This window comes from Mus musculus, chromosome 12 (genome assembly GCF_000001635.26).
Source record: "Mus musculus strain C57BL/6J chromosome 12, GRCm38.p6 C57BL/6J".
In the NCBI taxonomy this organism is placed as follows: Eukaryota; Metazoa; Chordata; class Mammalia; order Rodentia; family Muridae; genus Mus; species Mus musculus.
The window spans coordinates 13,232,345-13,251,372 of NC_000078.6; the positions used below are offsets into that span (position 1 = coordinate 13,232,345).

Below are 19,028 nucleotides of genomic sequence, written 5' to 3' on the forward strand. Positions count from 1 at the left end.
TAGCCACGTACATGGTACGTATACATATGGAAGCAAAACACTATACAAATAAATCTAAAAAATAAAATATTTAAGGGTCAAATTGAAATGATAGAAAGTTTAACTTTGTATCATAAAAAATTTCAAGTACAAAATTCGTACACTTTGCATTCTCCCTCACATCTCATAGCCAACTCCACAGGACAAGTTGATTAGGAACAACTTTTAGTCTTTGCAGTCAAGTTCTATAGGTAACTTTTTCATTCTTTGGCCAGCTATGAAATTGTTGATACATGCCCAGTTCCTAATATGTAAAAACAGGGATGAGTATCATGTTTTCATACACGGTAGGGTTCCTGTGGCTAATAAGATGTACGCACGGACTGCAGCAGTACAGCACCTGCAAGGACGGACACAAAGAGCCCAAGCAAGAAAGCCCCACAGACCCCTTCTTATGTTTAAACTCAGGGAGGGAGACTTCAAGCTACAGAATACCTGTGAAACGTGAAAGTTAAACCTGTTCAATGAAGTAGGACTCTACTATACACACCAACCACAGGGACAAAGTCCACTCTGACCTGTGTGTAACATCTCTTTGGTTTATAATTCTAACCAGCTGTTTCCTCCCTCCTGAGTGGCAGGAGGCAAAGGGATGTAAAAACAGATCTAGGTTACCACAGGCTTGAGAAGAAGCTGCTGGGAAGTATTTAGTGATATGGCGTGTATAGCAGCACATGGTCCGTAATGCAGCACCCTTGGAAGTTACAAGCTAAAATAACTCTACTCTCCACCTCCAAAGCTAACTTGGACTCTAGCATAAACAGCGTGATGGCTGACCCGAGGGACGTAGAGATGACAGTGGAGAATGCAGGGTGGAAAGATGCACAAAGAAAATAGAGGTGCTCCTTTAAGAACAGAACAGAACAGAACAGAATATTGCCAAGAAAACAATAAAATAATACTGCCTTTCCTTTGCCATTGGCCTCAGTGAGCATCGTGTGTGTGTGTGTGTGTGTGTGTGTGTGTGTGTGTGTGTGTGTGTGTACATGTGTTATACATGTGGGTGCATATGCATGGGAAACCAGAGACTGTCTCCATCTGTTTGGTACAGATGGAAATGGAGGAAACTTGACTTAGTATAAACTGGTTTAGATTTCACAATTAAATATTATGGAAAGGAAGTAAGAGAGGTTTGTAAGAAGTTCATTTCATATACATAAATAAAGAACTTTATGAAGTCCCAAACAGCAGGGCCCAGAGTGTCCTAGTTTGGCCCTACACACTACACGTATATCTAAGCAGTCTGTAAGACTCCCCTTACACGTGTCTGAGCTCAGAGACTGTCTCAATACTACTCATCATTTCCAAGTACTGCAGAGTCTTCTACTTTCTCCAAAATCTACTTTAGTCCATACTTATACTCAGCATTGGTTTGTTTAATCAAAAATACAGGCATGCATGCACAAAAACATGCATACATGCAATGACTTTTAATCAGAAAGGCTAGAAGAAAATTCTCAAGAAGTCAAAGGCTAAACAACTCAGAATTTCAGATGAATTTAAAACGAACTACTGTTCTCTAATCCCAGATAGAGAGGTGTGCCCACACAGCATCTTCCAACAAATGTACTCTTCTTGTCTGGTGCTAATTTTACCCCCTTTGACTTTTATTGGCAAAACAGAATTTATTCCCAAGTTAAAAGTACAGCAGCTTACCCCATTATCCAGAACAGAGAGCTGATCCCGAGCCGCAACGCCACCAATTATGAGAAGCTCCCTGAAACCAAAGGCAGAGTGATGATGGAGAAAGATCAAAGTCTGTCCTACAGTCTGATGTATACCAGTCTTTTCATGTGGAATAAGTCACTAAGAGCTGTGGCAGTGTGAGTGCACAGTGTACAGTGCGTACACAGACAGCGGGAAGCACAGCACTTCACCTCCACAGCCAGACACGCCGGATGCCGAGGCGAGTGCAAGCTCAGAGTGAGGAAACCATCAGCCCTCACTCACTCCACCCACCCTGCCGCAGTGAAAACTGCACTCCACCTTTTAAAATACACTGGTTTCCAGTATAAAGAATATTTCTAGATGAATGGGTTGAAATCAGGACCAAAAGGTTGTTTTCAGGAGGGATATCCAGAAAATGAAGATGAAACTTTATTTAGTGTTATTCACAGCTCTTTAAGGAGAAAAAAGTGATCTTGTAAAAACAGAAAATGAAGATTTATGTACATGAGTGTTTTGCTTACACACATAATATATGTGCACTACATGCATGCCTGCTGTCGATGGGGAGGTAATTTCAGACCTGCTGGAAATGGAGTTCCAGATTGTTGTAAGCCTCTATGTGGATGTTGGAAATTGAAGTGGAAGAGCAATGAATGCTCTTTACCACTGAGCCATCTCTCTAGCTGCTTTCCACCCCCACCCCCACCCCCACCCTCTTTTTGAAACAGGCTCTCCTTGTGTAGTCCTGCTTGGCCTCAAACTCACTGTGTAAGAGTAGTTAGGCTCGTTTCAAAGATAGACTAGGCTTCTTAGTAAGGTGAGGGCTTACTTGTATTAAATACCAATTAGCAAGCTATAATTTCACCATCTTCACCAGTAAACTGTTTTTATCATCCATCTCCCCTTGCAGTCTTTGTCTATGGTACACTAGTTTTATAGATAATGATAGCAATGAATCACATCATACAGGTATTTTGCCTGTTTCCAAAACCAGTCCTCGGGAAGATCTCAGACTCTCACACTAAGCAGGGACTCTGTCATCTCTCTTAGGAGATTCCTTTTCCTCATGCTCAAGTCACTTCCCAAAGCAGTTTCCTTCTCTCTCCCTCTGCCATGCTATTCTACAGCTCCATAATGGATTCTGTTGCGGGCCCAGTCTAGATCCCAGGCCTACATTTTACAGCACAGGGCATTTAGTATCTGCCAAATGAGTAACATGCATTAATCCATTCAAAAATTAAGGATTATTTTGCATACTGTAATTTATAACTAAGTCAGTTTGCTTAACGTGTAAGTGAGGCCACCAGATCCTCTAAGTTTCTGGTTTTAAGAAGGTGGCAACAGTCACATAATACTGTAAATGTATGAAATGCCACCTAAATGGACATTTCCACGCAGTGAACTTTATTGCCCAAATTGCTCCAATAAAAAAAATAATTAAAAGCAAAGTAACAAAAGTCAAGTGTGAGATCCACAAAAGTCTTCACATAGGATCCGGCTTTCCACCAATAAAAATGGTTCCTAGCTGAATGTGGTGCTCACACTGTCATCCCAGTACTCAGAGGCAGGAGGATGGTGAATCTGAGGCCAGTAAAGTCCTATCTCACAAAAGAAATAAAGGACCAGACAAAGTCTACTCAGAACTCATGGTCTCCCTCCATGGAATGCCCAAGAGGGAGAGGACCAGACCTGTGGGAGTCTTAGGTTAACCAACACCCTAAACAGAGCTGCACTTTTTTCTAGACAGTGAAGAGAAGAAATTAATTTATCGCTGATTGAAATCAACCTCTGTCCAAAGAAAGGAAACTAGAATGGAAACACTGTTACTACAAAGTTAAAGGTTTATCCAGTCCACCACCAACTCTGCTGATTTCTACTGCATTCTTCCAGACCACTTTAAACTTAAAGACAGCAAACATCTGAGCACAGAAGGAAGGCTTACCGCAATTTAGGATTATCAATATACTTCTTAAACTGCTTGACGTTGTTCAAGGTTTGCTCAGCTAACTCTCTGGAGGGTTCCACAATGAGAGCTTTTGGAGCATTCGGGAGAAATTTTGTTTGTGACACCTGTGCATTACCTTAGGAGAGCAGAAAAGATTGCAGGTCATGGAAAACACACCCGAAAATGCCATCAGCTGTAAAACACAAATGCTAATGTCCCAGTATCAAATTTTAGGTAATAATTGTAAAATACAGAAGATAATCTAACAAAATAAATCTAACAAAATAAGTTGGGATTTTTAAAAGACTAGTTGGGATGAGAATAATTGATTGATACAGTTGTAAAAATAACCTATTTCCTTTGTGACAAGCCAAAAAATGTACTTCAACTGTGTAAACTTAACTCTAGCAGGCAATAATACAGAAAATGGTATGAGCCTTCAGGTCAAGCTTGGCATCTGCTCTGCAACCTTGGCCAAGCTACTTCAATTCCTTACTGTAGTGAGTATTCTGGAATTTTGGTTTCTTTAAAAAACACAGCAATATTATAATGTGCTTTCTCTTTAATCTCAGGTGCAGGGATGTGGGGCTGCTTCCAACCGTCCTCAGTGGCTATGACTGGCTTTGTGCTCTAGCGGAGGCATGGTTTTACCAGCTGCAGATCATTTCTGTAATTCTGTAACATCTGGAGTTTTGGGCACTTTTCAGAAGATGCATAAATGAGAGCGCCCCAGAGACAGGGTGAGTGGCTGCTGAGGAGCTTAGGGTCAGTGATCTCTCCCCTGTACCCTTCTTTTTCTCCTCTTTAATGTAAGGGAGAGAAACAGGGGTGGGGTATAGAGAGTGGAAAAAAGAAAACCCTACAAGTAGCAAAGACCAGGTACACCTTGTTCTTCAGGCCCCTGTAAAATATGAAGAGTTCTTTCTCAGGGTGCTGTGTGAAGACTAAACAATCCATGGAAAGCACTTAGCATTCTGCTATGGCATTTCACAAGCACAGGAACCAAGCATATCACTGCCATCAAGACTGAGGTAGCTTAAGAGCCTTAACAGACACAAAAGTAGTTCATCAATTAAGTTTTCAAACTGAAGTTCATTAATCTGTTAACCAATGAGGTTGGTTAAACCAGAGCAGGAGGCAAAAGGGACTCACTAAGAGAAGTCCTACGCACTAGTCCTAGTCCAGAAACCCCCACCCTCTCTGCTGCAACAAATACCTGTGTGCTGAGATTTGACGATGTAATTATCTGGGGCCTTGGAAAGAGCAACAAAACCATCTTTTGGTGGAAACTTAAATTCTTCTTCACCAAAGTTAAATTTCAATTCAGCATTCTAGCATTGAATAAAAGAAAACAAAAGTTTAACCTAATGGCAAACTGCCCAGTAAAACAAAAATAATGAAAAATCAAACAGTTTAGATTACAGCAAAACTTCTTCTTCTTTTTTAATGTTCATTCTTTCTTCATTTCTTTCTTTAAAGTTCAGATTTTATTCCTCTCCTGGAATAGTCGAACCTCTGACTGTTCCACATCCCATACCCCCTCCCCACACCCGTCTCCACAAGGATTTCCCCACCCTTCCCCTTTACCCCAGCAGACCTCTAAACTCCCTGGGGCCTCCAGGCTTTTGAGGGATGGGTAGATCTTCTCTGAGTAAACCCAGACCCGGCAGTCCTCTGCTGTGTATGCTATCTATGTTGGGGGCCTCATAGCAGCAGTAAAACTTCTAATTACCTTCAAAACACAGGCAGGGAAGAGGGCTTGGTTTTTTATATGTGCTGGTATTTCAAATGCCAGACCAAGATCTTTTCCTTTAAAACAAATAAACAAACAAAACCAGAGAAATTAAAATGAAGATTTTCCACATACACAACAAAATCTCCCAACCTGCCTTACTTTCTCATTCTTTCTTCCTTAAGGAACCCATGGATGAAGTGAGTTGCCTAGAGCCAACCTAGTTACCGTGTGACTTCACTAACGCCTCCCTCCTCCTGTCTACGTATCTGCAAGACCTCTGCCTCTGGAGACCTCATGGCTCACACTCTCACATTACAGACACACAAATCCTCCCTTGATTCGACAGCTCTATTCATTTACCTTGCATTCTCCCTTTCACTAGTGAAGTACAATCCCTGGTTTTTATTTTTAGGACATCATTCTGTCTCTTCATCTGGTTGTCTACAGGTCTGACTCATGCTCACCCACTGCCGTGTCCTACCAAAACAGCCATCAGGTACCAAATCCTGAAGTGATATGTCACTCCTGCCCTCTTGACAATCCCTTCAGCAGTACTGGTCACACATTGACTTCTCCCTCCTCTGGGACGCACTGTCTTCCTTTGGGTAGCCAGAGTTCATGCACCCTTGTTCGCCCTTCTCTTGCCTCTCTGCTGGATTCTTCTTAGTTAGCTTGATTTTTGCCATAGGAAACCAGACCTCGGCTCTTTACTATTATTTATATACCTTACTCCATAGGTGATTTTAACCCACTTCCTATTTCCTAGTGTTTTCAACACAGTTGGCCAGAAGCTGTTAAAGAGATGGCACTGCTTGGCTCAGAATGCCAGAGTGTTTCCATCTTACCCAGAATAAAAAGTAAAGCTGATGCTCACTGAGCTAGCCCTTCAGCCCCTCCCTCCAGCTCAGGGCACATGACACGTGCATCTCCTCACTATTACTAAGGCAGTGCAGACACATCCATCCTGAACCTTCTCTGCTCTTCCCTCTGCCTGAAATGCTCTTCAGTTCTCAGCATAAGCCAACCATGACTTTGTTTTAAATGTCTTCTCTTAGCAGAGCCTTCCCTGAGCACCCTCTGGAAAGCACATATCCCACACAGCAGCTCACCTCATGCCTTGCTTTCCCTTGCTTACTACCTCCTAACGTATTTGTAAATACTGTATGACTGCCTCTCCTCACCAGTACGAAAGCACCAGGGCTACCTCCACCTACTACTCCATCTTCTCTAGTAGTGTGCACGACACAGAGCAAATCCACAACAAAGAGCCAGTGAAATGAAAGGCAGCTGGATAGGGGAGAGGACTGAAGAGAATGAGAGAATGTAAAAACAAATCACAGATTTGTTTTTGCTGATAAGATCCAGAGAGCTTACCATTCTTAGAGAACTTCACATGCCCTTTATCGATATCTAAGTAACATCCAATGGTATCATGCATAGTGAATTCCTAAAAACCCAGAAAGTGAAAAGTCATTAACAGAAAGTAGGATCAGAAATGAAGTTGCAGACAGTAGGACCAAAAGCAGACACTGGTATTTCAAAAGAATTTCTCTAACTGGTACACAGGTATCAAAAATGTCTGTCACAGATGGGCATAGTGGCTAGCTCCTGTAATCCCAGCACTGGGGGAGCTAATAAAAATTTAAACTACTATTTATTCATCTATGTTTTTTTTTTCAAGTCCAAATCAGAACTATCTTTGGAAAACACTTGTCTTTAAGAAGCACTTCCACATTAAACAAACAGCACCATAGCTTACCTCTCCATAATTATCAAATTGTTTATTATGAGATTTCTTTCCTGTTCCACCGAAGCCAAATCCAAACTTGTCAGTACCTAGATTTTAAAAGTAGTTTAAAGGTTTGAGCTTAATTAAAAGAATTGCAGTGTGGGGGACTACATGAGATAAAACTCCCTCTGGTTGCCAGGTCTGCAGTATCTGGGCACTGTCAATCTATACCAAATACGCAATAGCATGGACACAAGTGGCACTGCCTCACTCTTAGCTCTGGTCACTAACAAACTCAATAATTTGAAGCATCTGTGCAGTAATGCATGCTTCAAGCATGTGAATTTTAGCCTGATCTTCAGTCACAATCTTATAGTCCCTATGTGGTGGTTTGCATAAGAATGGCCCCCACAGACTCATGTGCCTGAATGCTTGGTCCATACAGAGTGTCACTAGGTATGGTCTAGTTAAAGTAGGTGTGGCCTTGGAGGAATTATGTCACTGTGGGGGAGGGCTTTAAGGTCTCCTATGCTTAAGCTATAACAAAGGAGGCACACAGTCTCCTGCTGCCTACAGATCAAGATATTCAACTTTCAGCTCCTTCAGCATCACGTTTGCCTACATGCTGCTATGTTTCCCTCTATGACAATAATGGACTAAATCTCTGATACTGCAAGCCAATTAAATGGTTTCATTTATATGGATTGCCATAGTCAGCTAGGAGGTGGTGGTCCACCCCTTTAATCCCAGCATTTGGGAAGCAGAGGCAAGCAGATCTCAGTGAGTTCGAGGCTAGCCTGATATACACAGCAAGTTCCAGGACATTATACAGAGAAACCTTGTCTTGGGGTCATGGTGTGTCTTCATAGCAAAAAAACCCAAACACCCCGATTTCACATTGTCAGAACATGGGGCGCAGGTGCTAACAGGGAGCACGCAGTATCTCATTTCAAGTCTTTCCTGAACCAGGTGAGGTACAGATAAAGGGTTTTTTTGTCCATAAAATTAAATTACAGTAAAGCCTATTAGTTTGTCTCTCAATTAATATGCTAACATCCTATAAATATAAAGCAGTTCAGGTTTTTTAGAAACACTTACCTAGGTCTAAGGAAGCCTGCATGGTAGACCACCCAACTCTGCATAGCCCTTGGTCATGACAGGACACCTCATAGTAGTGCTTCCCTGTAAAGGTCAAGTTCCATGAAATTTACACAAATTGCATATGCATGACTCATATACCAACTTCCACTGTGTTACATTTGTATGTGACAGAAGACCTGTGGATCTTTCTGTGTCATTAAGACTGTTCAGGTCTTTGCTTTAAAGCTCCTGCGGGAAATCCATAGTGACAGTTTCAACACGTAGACGGACATGAGCACTGGCCAAGTACCTTTCAGCAGTCCTCTAGTTCCTCTGCATCCATGCCACTCCTTCACTTCTCTGCTCTGACAACACAGACCATCTGATCCAATTGCTGCATTGGAGAACAAGCGTACAGAAATGGGAGTCAGTACAGGTTTTACAAACCATCCTTTATAAAACAAAAGCCATTCATTCTAATAATCTTGTTACTTGTTAGAATGTTCTTGTTGACTCCAAGATGACAGCAGTTCTTCTTCTTTATCCCTACCATCTCTTTGGCTATGCTGGTGACCAGGGTCTACACTGTCACTGTTAGGACAAGAATACACACCAACAAATCCAGGAAAGATGAGCACAGACCCTAGAGGGTTTTGCTGGAATAATAGCCTCATGGCCCCCACACACTGGTCTAGAAGGCCATACTCCAGTGCTGTGAAACAAGGGTACTAAGGGATGGCATGGGGCCTATTCACCACACTTTGCTGCCCTGACTTCGAGAAGCAAACAAATACCCAGTGTGCGCTTGGCTAGTATCAGGGCTCTAAGCGATCAAGTTTTACATCATACACCAGTCAGACAGGTGCTTATGTAAATAAAGATTTAGCTTTTGTCTATACTGGAAAGAAATTGTATACTCTGCTCCTTTCATGTTTCAAAGTCATATTCAGTACCTGGTCAAAAAGAAACTTGTAAAATGTCTTCACCAAACATCTTAGCTCATTTTTCAAAAATTCTAAGTTCTTAATCATATGATAATGAATAATATAAAACTTTGTAAAAGGTTCTCTAGGGAACTGCCAACACTTGGGAGATACTGAGGCAGGAGAAACAAGACTTTAAGCAGGGGATCAAGAGAAGGAAGGTAGATGGATGCATGTAATTAAAACACAATGTCTGCACAAATGGAACTCCCACATGAGTCCTACTAGTTTATACAATTAATGTGTTAATTAAAATAATAAAACAGTAACAAAACCGAACATTCTATCTTTTCTTTTCTAATTTCTTGTGTCTTCTATTTGGGTTAGAAAAGTTTTTCTTCTACTAAATTATGCATGCTAAATTATACAAATACATCTACACTTAAACTTTTATATATTATACATGCACAAACACACATAGGCAATTTAAACCTCAAGTACATGTGAAATTTATTTCTAGTTATTATATATAGAAGCCAATTGTTTTGTTGGCCCAGATGGATCACCAATGGTGCCAGAGTCTTTTACTGACTCAATCTTCCTTTTCTTTACTGAAATAACTTGTATGTGCACATTAACTTGTCATAGAGGAATTGTTTCCATTATATTCTACTGTCTATTTCTAGTTCACTACTACACTGTTTATCTTCAGTAACTAGATCCAAATCTGTTAATTAAATCATGTACAACACTTTTCCATCATTTTCTTGGTATTTGTATATACATTTTTAAGTTTCTGAGTTATCAATGAATAGATCAAATTATTATCTACTTACCAAAAGCAGACCCTCTATCATATGGGTTCATCTGCCACTTGTTGAGCACTAAACAAATTAATATAAGAAAAGTGAGACATAGCCACGTGAAATGTACAGCTCTATAGAAACAGAAGTTTATATTTATATCTCAATTCCTTTGTTTTGACAATATTTTGCAAATTATTTATAATACACACATATATAGAGTTGTTTTTATTAAAGGCAAAACTAAACCTGAAAAATCAAAAGGTGTTAATGATAGGCACTGGCTCACTTGGGAGTAAGACCTAACCCCCTCCCTGCTTCAGAGCACTTTGTATATAGGACACTGATCTTTGTCACTGATAAAGTTTAGTGAACTGAGCAACTTGACCTTTAACACAAGGGAAATAAATGACCTCATCACCCAGTCCTCTAGGTGAAGTTAAGTCACACTTTCACTTCTCTTCCTGTTTTTATATGATTGGCATTTTTCCTTTTCTAAAGTATCTTAATAGCTCATGAAAAATAAAAACTTATACTCACAACTAGCATTTTAGCCCATCTTCCTGCCCAAGGCAGAAATCCTTTCTAGATCATGCCTGATGAAGAGCTATCTGCCAAGTTTAAATATTGTGAAGAATGGAGAAATATGCTCCGTAGGATTCTCCCTTCTTGGCTCACCCAAAACATAAGCAAATCCTTAAGTTAAGAGACCCTGCAGATTATGTGTAAGCTGTATCCTACTCCTCACATTTCTTTGGTCATCAACCATCCCTATTCTTCATGTTTATTAATCTAGGTTTCTGTTTTCTCACCAGACACATGATTTTTAGAGCCATCCTACTTCTCCTAAGCTATCTCAGAAGCATTCTTTTCTAGCATCTTTTCTCATAAATGATGGCATATAGCTATTGAAAGTTCCAAAGGTATTTTAAACTAGGCCAACAGTGTTAATAGTTACATTCATTGTCCATCACACAACCCATTTACTAAACTAGTCTATCCTATGTCATTATCACTTTTCTATAGAAAAAAAAAGTTGATATAGCAAGTTCAGACAATTGAAACCTGCTATTTTATCTCAATTCTGCTTTGAAACATAAAACAAGTTACTTCAAAATATGTAATACATTTTGTTAAAAGTGTAGCAGGAACAAAGATGATGAATAAAATTTAGAAACCAAGTAAGAAAAAACTTAAGAGATAAGGAATGAATGTGAGATTATTCATAATAATGGTTATTATGGATTATTAGGAACAGAACCCAATAAATAGATAGACCTCCATGTAAGGAAGACAAATCACTTTTGTACAATGTACCAATTCATCCTTACAGTTATGTATGGTGAAGAAAGGCACAGAAACACCTAAAGGTAAACTCCAATCATTTTTTTTCCCTCAACAGAAGTATTATTTGTATTTTAGGGTGGACAGTTCACTCACTAATTCTAATGTCACTTGCTTTCCCTGTTGCAGGACACAATGCTGCAATGTTATGTTGCATACATGGGCAATAAAATGCATACCCCCAAACTTGAACTTGCAAACCAAGACAATGACTAATTTATAGAAAGAAAATATCAATATAAATATTACCTGAAGCACCAGTTTTAATAGTTGTTTTCCCTTTCTTTCCTTCCTGTTGGTCTTTCAGAGTTTCATACACTATCTGGATAACGGGAATACTAAATGCCTGTCAAAGGAACATTTCCTGTGTTAGTCATCAGAGAGTGATATTAGTCAGTATAATGCTAAGGCTATGCAAGTACATTATAAACTATCCAGATGGCTGCTCCCATTTCATTTACCTACAGCTTAATAATAATCAGATAATCCCGAGCTGAAAGACAGAAGCCAGCTGTAGGCCTGGATGTAAACAATGAGGACCTTCAAGATGAACTTAAAGCAGAGCAGGAAATTACTACAACTCACACTGCCTCCTAGTCTAGGCCAAAAGTGGATGTATTTAAACGCCTTTAATCCTAGCACTCAGGAGGCAGAGGCAGGTGGATTTGAGTTCAAGGCCAGCCTGGTCTACAGAGTGAGTTCCAGACAGCCAGGGCTATACAGAGAAACCATGTCTCTTAAAACAAAACAAAAAAATCTGAAATGCCTATAAACATTACAGTATATATGCCTCCTCCTGTAAGACCTCTTTAAATAGCATTCCTAAAAGCATACCCTTTATAGACCAACAAGAGAACTATTACTCTCAGTGGTTGTGCTGGCTAGTTTTATGTCAACTGGAAATAAACTAAAGTCACTGAGGAGAAGGAACCTGTAGGACATTTTCCTAATTAGTGTTATGGGAGGGCCCAGCCCATTGTGGGGGGCGCCCCCTGAGCTGCTGGTCCTGGGTGCTATAAAAACAACTAGTCTGTGAAAGCTACGGGAGGAAGCCTGCATGAACTGCTGCTCGGTGGTCTCTGCACCAGCTCCTGCCTCCAGGAGTCCACCTGTTTGGTTTCTGCATTGTCTTCCCTCAGTGGTCAGTGATTTAGGATATGTAAGTCTTTCCTTTTCCTCCCCAAGTTGTTTTTGGTTATGGTGTTTCATTACAATATTAACCCTAACTAAGACAACGCTAAGCCACCATTTCTTACATATTAGAGGAGATTGTTTTAACTAAGTATTTCAAAATAAAAGCTACTGTTCACATACACTTTAAAAATTATATTTTAATGAAACTTAATGTATTACTTACACCAGTTTTTCCACTTCCTGTTTCTGCAGCCTGAATAGGAGGAAAATTAATTATAGTTCAAATTGTGAATTAAAAGAGATCAAAGTCAGCATAGTGCCATGTAGAGATCTTGTCACACTTGACTAGCTAACTTTACGTCAAGTGCCTCAAGATAACTCACACTGCCCCAGGCAACTTTGATTCTTGTGTATTGGGTCACCACTCCCAATTCAGGAAGCAAGTGCCCTCTTCTTTTCTTTCCCATTACTACACCAAATTGAAGCCCTCATTGTTTTAATCTAATTATTAGTGTGTCTTAAGAATATCTAACTATAGATCTATACTACAATTTGCTATACAACTGGTATTAACAAAACCATAATTCTAACTGATACTTATTTCTTAACCTTCCATGTCCACCACTGCCAGCAAATGCCCAATCTACTCTGAGAAAGAATCCAACCTGATTCAATATATATTTCTCACTGTACCGCAAGTTATTCCACCATTCCAGGTATATATACTTTATGATACCACCCACCATTTTCCTGCAGTAAAAATTAAAGTCACCCCAGGCCTATTCCCACAGCTTCTATAGAATACACTCACCATAGTACATGTGTTATCAAAGCTAATGAATGAATAAAATGAATTTGTTAAAGCATTTCCACTCTTAAGTGTCACACACAGCTCCAGAACATGTGTTTTCCCTCAACCACCTTATTAAATGTAAACATACCATGAGTACATCCCCTCCTCCTAGGATCAATGGGATAGATTCTGCCTGGATATCAGTTGGTAGACTAAAAGAATCACATGTGAAGAATTATAGTTAGTTATAAACAGAAAATCATCTAGGCTACTTAAGTCATGCTAAAGCAACCTAAAACAAATTGTATGTGGCAATCCAGCCATTTTTTCCAGCTAGAAATAAAATTTCAAAGGAAACAATCTATGATCTAAAGAATCAGCATGAACTGAAATTCATTTCCTAAACTAGACAGAAATATATTTGATAAAAATTACTGTTCACATTAGGAAAGATATGTCACAATTGCACCTGAGTTCTCTGTACTTACAGCCAATCCATCTCCTCCACAGCTTGTGCAATCTCCGGCATAACACCCATTTCTGGAGGGAAAAAAGTCATTTAAATAATCAAACCTATTAATACATCATATTCTCTTAAAGCTGCTTCCACAGAACTGGGGCAAAGCCTTGAAGTTTGGCTTTTATATTGTACCTTTGTACTGCTCAGAGTGTTGAGTTTTGGGCTGGAGAGATGGCTCAGCCGTTAAAGGCTAGGTAGACTCACAACCAAAAATATAAGAGAGTGTTGAGTTATGGAGACAGATTTAAGTTCTCTCCAAGGCTGTGTTTATAGAAGACCTCGGGACAAAACTATGTATTTGTTTTCTTTGCAGAAAATGGGCCTTGTCACACCTACCTGTGGGTACAGGGAAAGGGGAGGCAATGTAATGACACTGCTGGTACAGTGTCATGAGCACATGGTAGCCACCACGGCACGTTTAGCTCTTAAAGAAAGGAGTAAAAATCTGACAGTTGGGTTCCTAGACCTGCATTCCCACTGTTTCTCTGTGTGATAATGTAGCAGTTCTCTGTCTTGGCTAGTCTAAGACGATCTCTACACCCTCTATGATCTAAGGAAAACACAGAGCCCACATTTAATGACAGCCATAGCCAAAATGTTGCTAATAAGGCACTGTCTCAGACTATTTGAGAGGTTTTTAATTTCCTTACTAGAGAGATATGGCAAGTATAAGGTAATGAACATGGTATTTACCCTTAGTTGACTATTATGAAGCATATTTAAGGACCATAGCTTTACACTGTAGTCTATAACTACAAGCAAATACTATGTCCAAATAAAAAACTAAAAGTTTAAATAAATCAGAAACTTCCAAATATAGGAAATAGGTAACTTTTGGCCATGTGCTTCAGAATTGATTACTATATTCAACCTTGGTATTGGGGTCTTTCTTGCTAAGTTTACACAGCCTATCAGCCAATCTCTATACTGCATAGCCCAAGGGGTGTGAAAAAAGAGAGTGTTTTCATAGTAACAGACTTTGTTTTAAGGAAGATTTTGTTTCTCTAAGGTTGAGAAATAGTTTTTATTTTTAACAATAAAAACAAATTCTAGTTAACTGAAGGGGGGGGGGGTCATGCCAATGGAAATTGTCAGGTGAAGATATGCTATGTCCCTTTGGTTTCTTTCTTTCTTCTTTCCTTTCCCTTTCCCCTTTTTTCTTCTCTTCTCTTTTCTTTTCTTTCTTTTTTGGTTTGAGACAGGATTTCCCCTGGCTGTCCTGGAATTCACTCTGTAGACCAGGCTGGGCTCAAACTCAGAGATCTGCCTTCCTTTGCCTCCCGAGGCCTGGGATTAAAGGCATGGCCACACTGTTTATTTTAAATGATTTTGCATAAAGGTCGGTCATAAATGGATAGCGTAGGCAGTTCCTGAGTGTTCTGCCATTTTATCATTCAAGTGAAATCAGTTATAGGTAGATGCTAAACCTTCCCTTGCTCAGACAAACTAATTGAGCCATAAAGATGAACAACAAGATTGACTTGCCTAACAACTATGCCAGTTAAGAGTCTAGTTACATTCTGTCTCCTAGAATGAAAACTACTGGGAAAAGGGGGGCAATGGGCCAGGCTCAGTGGCACTTGCCACCAAGCCTGAAGACCCAAGTCCCTGGTCCCACAAGGTGGGAGAGGACCAACTCTAGCAAGCTGACTTGACCTCTGCTTGGAAAGACCCCTGTTCCCCTGACATGGAGATATAAATAGCAATGTAGAAAAAAAAAAAAAAAAAAGAAAGTGATGGTCTAAAATATGCTACACACAGAATATTGCAAGGTGCGTGCAAGACTGTCACAAACAGCAACCACGAATTGCTTGGCAAATTTTAGGCTGTATCTTACAGGATCCTGGTCATTTGCTAGGTCTATTTTCTACAGAAAACTTGTCTTTCACAGTTTAACAGTTAAACTCTTTAAGGAGAAACAGATACATATTCAAATTCTTCTACTTTTGTTCATATCAGAATATTGTCTTGTCCTTAAATTTGTGCATTTCTCCCAAAAATGTGTGCCTATAAAACAATGACCTACAACCCCCTGACAGATCTCGGGGCTAAAAATTGTGTTAAGTGACAGAATTCCTCTCAGAAGTGACTTTAAAAGAAATGCTTTCCCCTGAAGCCTGAGATTTGGAATTCCTGATATTCTTACAGGAGAAAAAGGAAACAGCCAACAATAGTATAATGTCGTTTAAATAGGTTAATAACACAAAAAGATAGTACATTTAATTTTATCTGTTCATTTACATATGTGTATGTGTACATATATATGTATATATTTATGTACATATGCACATATGTATGTATTGAGAAGGAAAGACGATATTTAGTATATTCAAGGCTGGTTGGAACTTTCCAAATTGTGTGTGGGTGGTAAGAGGTTAATAGAGAAAACAAGAAATATTAACTGGTGGGTTCAGTACCCCATCCCAAATCCTGTTTGGTATCACAAAGCAAGTAACTAATTCTCAAAAATTATATTTAGTCCGTGAGGAAAAAAATATTTTTCTTTAGCTTTGCCATTCAATGCTAACTCTCGAAGTGTCCAGCTTCCCGAATGCCGATCATTTTTACTATCAGCAGCTTTATGTATTCATGTATTTATTTATTTATTTTGTAAAGACCTAGGGGGATAAATCCAAGCAGGACAACATCATCTTTGCCCCAAATGTCCCCTTCCCCCACGCTCAGCGGCTGCTCATCCTGGCCAGGACCCGAGACAGAAAAGGGTTCCCAACAGTCACCGCCACGTCAGAGAGGCAGAAAACTGGACCAGGCGAGCGCAGACGCCACGGGACGCGACAGGTGAGTGCTCGGCGGGAAAGCCGAAGGCAGAAGGGAGGAAGGAGAAGCCGCTTAGCAAAGACTCCCGGGCGCTGCCGGCGGGGAAAAGCCCGGCCTGAACCCACCGTCCCTGCCCCACCGCGCAGGGCCCCAGGCGGAGACAGCTCTCCCACCATCCCACCGACCCCACTGCCACAGCAGCACACTCCACCCGCTCCCTGTGGGTCGAGGCGACTCGTTCGTAACCCTTTAGCTTCCCACAACGAACCGGAGAAGGCCGCCATCTTCCCGCACTCCTCCGCTGCGGGCCCGGGCGATTCCCTCCTTCCAGACACGCCGGGGCCGCGGCGGCGCGCGCTTCCGGCTCGAGCTCTTCGGTGTTCCGATTCCGGACGAGGATACAGACCCAGGAGAAAGGTTCCGAGGACGAAAAGACCCTCCGGGTGGTTCACTCAGGGCCTGTAGACTTTGCTTTCCCTAATAGCCAAGCCCTGTTATTGATATCCATCTTCAGAGTTACGATGTACCCAGAGGAAGTCGTGTGATACTGAGATCTCAAACAATGGATCAGGCTGTCCTGATAGTAAAACTGGGCCCTCTGACTTCAATCTCACAAGGATGAGCAGAGCCAAGCAGTTTGGGAATGACTTAAGAATACATTGAATTCATTGCCCAGCCAACCAAGACTAGCGAGTGTTCGTAACCCACAGGACCTGTTAAATATTTTTATTGGAAAAATTAGTGGTATATGTTCCTTTCATTCAACCATGTTTAATGTAGCTCTGACATTTCAGGCGTGACAGGCAAATTATTTTAAGTACCCCCTCCCTTTAGAGAGCTGGATCAGTAAAGGGATTATGGCTCATCTCCATACTATGTAAGGGGTGTGTTGGAGTCATCAGATAAACAACTAAGATTCGGGAATGTTAATAGATTATGTAATGCCACAGACAATGGCAATCGGGGATCTACCTAACTCTAAGGACCATTCTGTGCTCTCTGTAGCCTGTCCAGAAATTGGGGAGAAACAGGAAACCTTTAGGCAACTTAGGGCTAGAAGCACAAACTTGAGAGACAGATATCATGGGTTTGAATTCTAGCCCTGCTACAGGCTAGCTGTGCGATCCTAAAATCGTAGAACTTCTCTGCGCTCCAGTTCATTCATCTATAAAATAGATGATAAATATTAACATGAATGGATATATCATGATGGATAGATATGTGATAAGCTCGTGGTGAGTATTAAGTAAAATACATAAAGTGGATGGAAATAGGGCATGCCTGCTCCAAGGTATAGTTAAGAAGAAGGGTTTTGTTGTGGATATGGTAGAGAATACAGTCAGAAGCATCTAGAAAAGTCCAGAGTAGAAAAAATGGTGGCATGAAGGTGGCCAGCAGAATAGACTTGGCCATGAGAGGAGAGAGGGAGGGACAGTGAGAGAGGAAGAGAAGAGAGAAGGGCAAGAAGGGATCTAGAGAACCAAGAACACCAAGAAGGCAAGAAAGACCAAGAGAACCAAGCAAGCCAAGAGAGGAAGAAGAACCAGGAGAGCACATGGCTAAAATGGCAGAGCACATAGCTAAAACGGCAGGGGTTGATTTAGAAGCTGGGGGAGGGAAGGGAAGCCCCTGGGTTGGAGAGGTTTAGGGTAGGAGGGGGGCAGGGTGAGAAGAGCAGAGAGGAAACACAGGTGCTGAGTGAGCTGAGAGGCCATTGTGAGCTATGATATGCGACACCACAGTTAGCCTTTTGTTCCAGGGTCGTTGGGACCTGACACAAAGCTCTTAGAAGTATATTTGCTGTTCTATTATGCATAGTAATAATGTATATGTTGTTCTAATTATCATTATTACATGTAACAGTGTTGATCTGAAGCTCCAAAGGAAAAGGATAATCCATTTAGGCCTGCAGCTTCCCACTGTTAGAAGCAAGCAAAAGAAATGTATTCTAAGTACTACCATTTCACTTTTGACTCCATTTAATCATAGAAATTAAGTTCAAGGCCCTAGGCCCGAGATGAGCTTGGGACTTCCCAATAGCTGAATTGCTTCTATTACAAGGAAACAGTTATCTGACTCCAGACACTCCAGGGACAACTTGTAAGGGAACAGTTGTATGAATTGGACATCTCAAGGACAACTTCTCCTTCTTGCCGGCAGGGTCAAACTAAGTTCATGTTCCCAGGCCCAGAAACCTACTTCTGATAGACAAAAACTCCCGTGATCAACTCCTTTTGTCAAAATACAGTTGAACAGTTCTATAGCCCACAGTGCCCTCCTTTGCTTCATGGTTTCATCCTTTAAATATGCTCTGCAGGGTTTCTTCCGGGTCATAGTTCAGCTCCTGAGTCTGTTCTGCAGCCCTGATCATTGAGTAGCTCCTTGATTATAATAAATTATTGTCATCTACATTTACCGGTGTTTCATTTATGTTGAATTTAATTGAATTTAAGCAGACCTCACAACAGCTCTGCCAGAGGTTAATATTCACATTTATATTTTGCATTATTTACATTTTTATGAAAATGATACTGAAT

At 40.6% G+C, this 19,028-nt stretch overlaps 1 protein-coding gene across 1 annotated transcript in view; it reads right to left on the reverse strand.

Annotated features, from left to right (window-relative positions):
* Nucleotides 1–16,830, reverse strand: part of Ddx1 (DEAD box helicase 1) — a 29,868-nt gene extending 13,038 nt beyond the window's left edge. Inside the window, exons 1-14 of the mRNA NM_134040.1 lie at nucleotides 16,760–16,830; nucleotides 13,682–13,733; nucleotides 13,342–13,405; nucleotides 12,624–12,653; nucleotides 11,516–11,612; nucleotides 9,956–10,003; nucleotides 8,507–8,590; nucleotides 8,215–8,298; nucleotides 7,147–7,223; nucleotides 6,762–6,834; nucleotides 5,385–5,461; nucleotides 4,869–4,983; nucleotides 3,650–3,788; nucleotides 1,696–1,756 (exon numbers count right to left, since the gene is read on the reverse strand). Of these exons, the coding sequence (NP_598801.1) occupies nucleotides 1,696–1,756; nucleotides 3,650–3,788; nucleotides 4,869–4,983; nucleotides 5,385–5,461; nucleotides 6,762–6,834; nucleotides 7,147–7,223; nucleotides 8,215–8,298; nucleotides 8,507–8,590; nucleotides 9,956–10,003; nucleotides 11,516–11,612; nucleotides 12,624–12,653; nucleotides 13,342–13,405; nucleotides 13,682–13,733; nucleotides 16,760–16,775 (1,017 nt within the window). The 5' untranslated portion in view covers nucleotides 16,776–16,830. The remainder of the gene's footprint in view (nucleotides 1–1,695; nucleotides 1,757–3,649; nucleotides 3,789–4,868; nucleotides 4,984–5,384; nucleotides 5,462–6,761; nucleotides 6,835–7,146; nucleotides 7,224–8,214; nucleotides 8,299–8,506; nucleotides 8,591–9,955; nucleotides 10,004–11,515; nucleotides 11,613–12,623; nucleotides 12,654–13,341; nucleotides 13,406–13,681; nucleotides 13,734–16,759) is intronic.
* Between the last annotated feature and the right edge of the window lie 2,198 nt (nucleotides 16,831–19,028).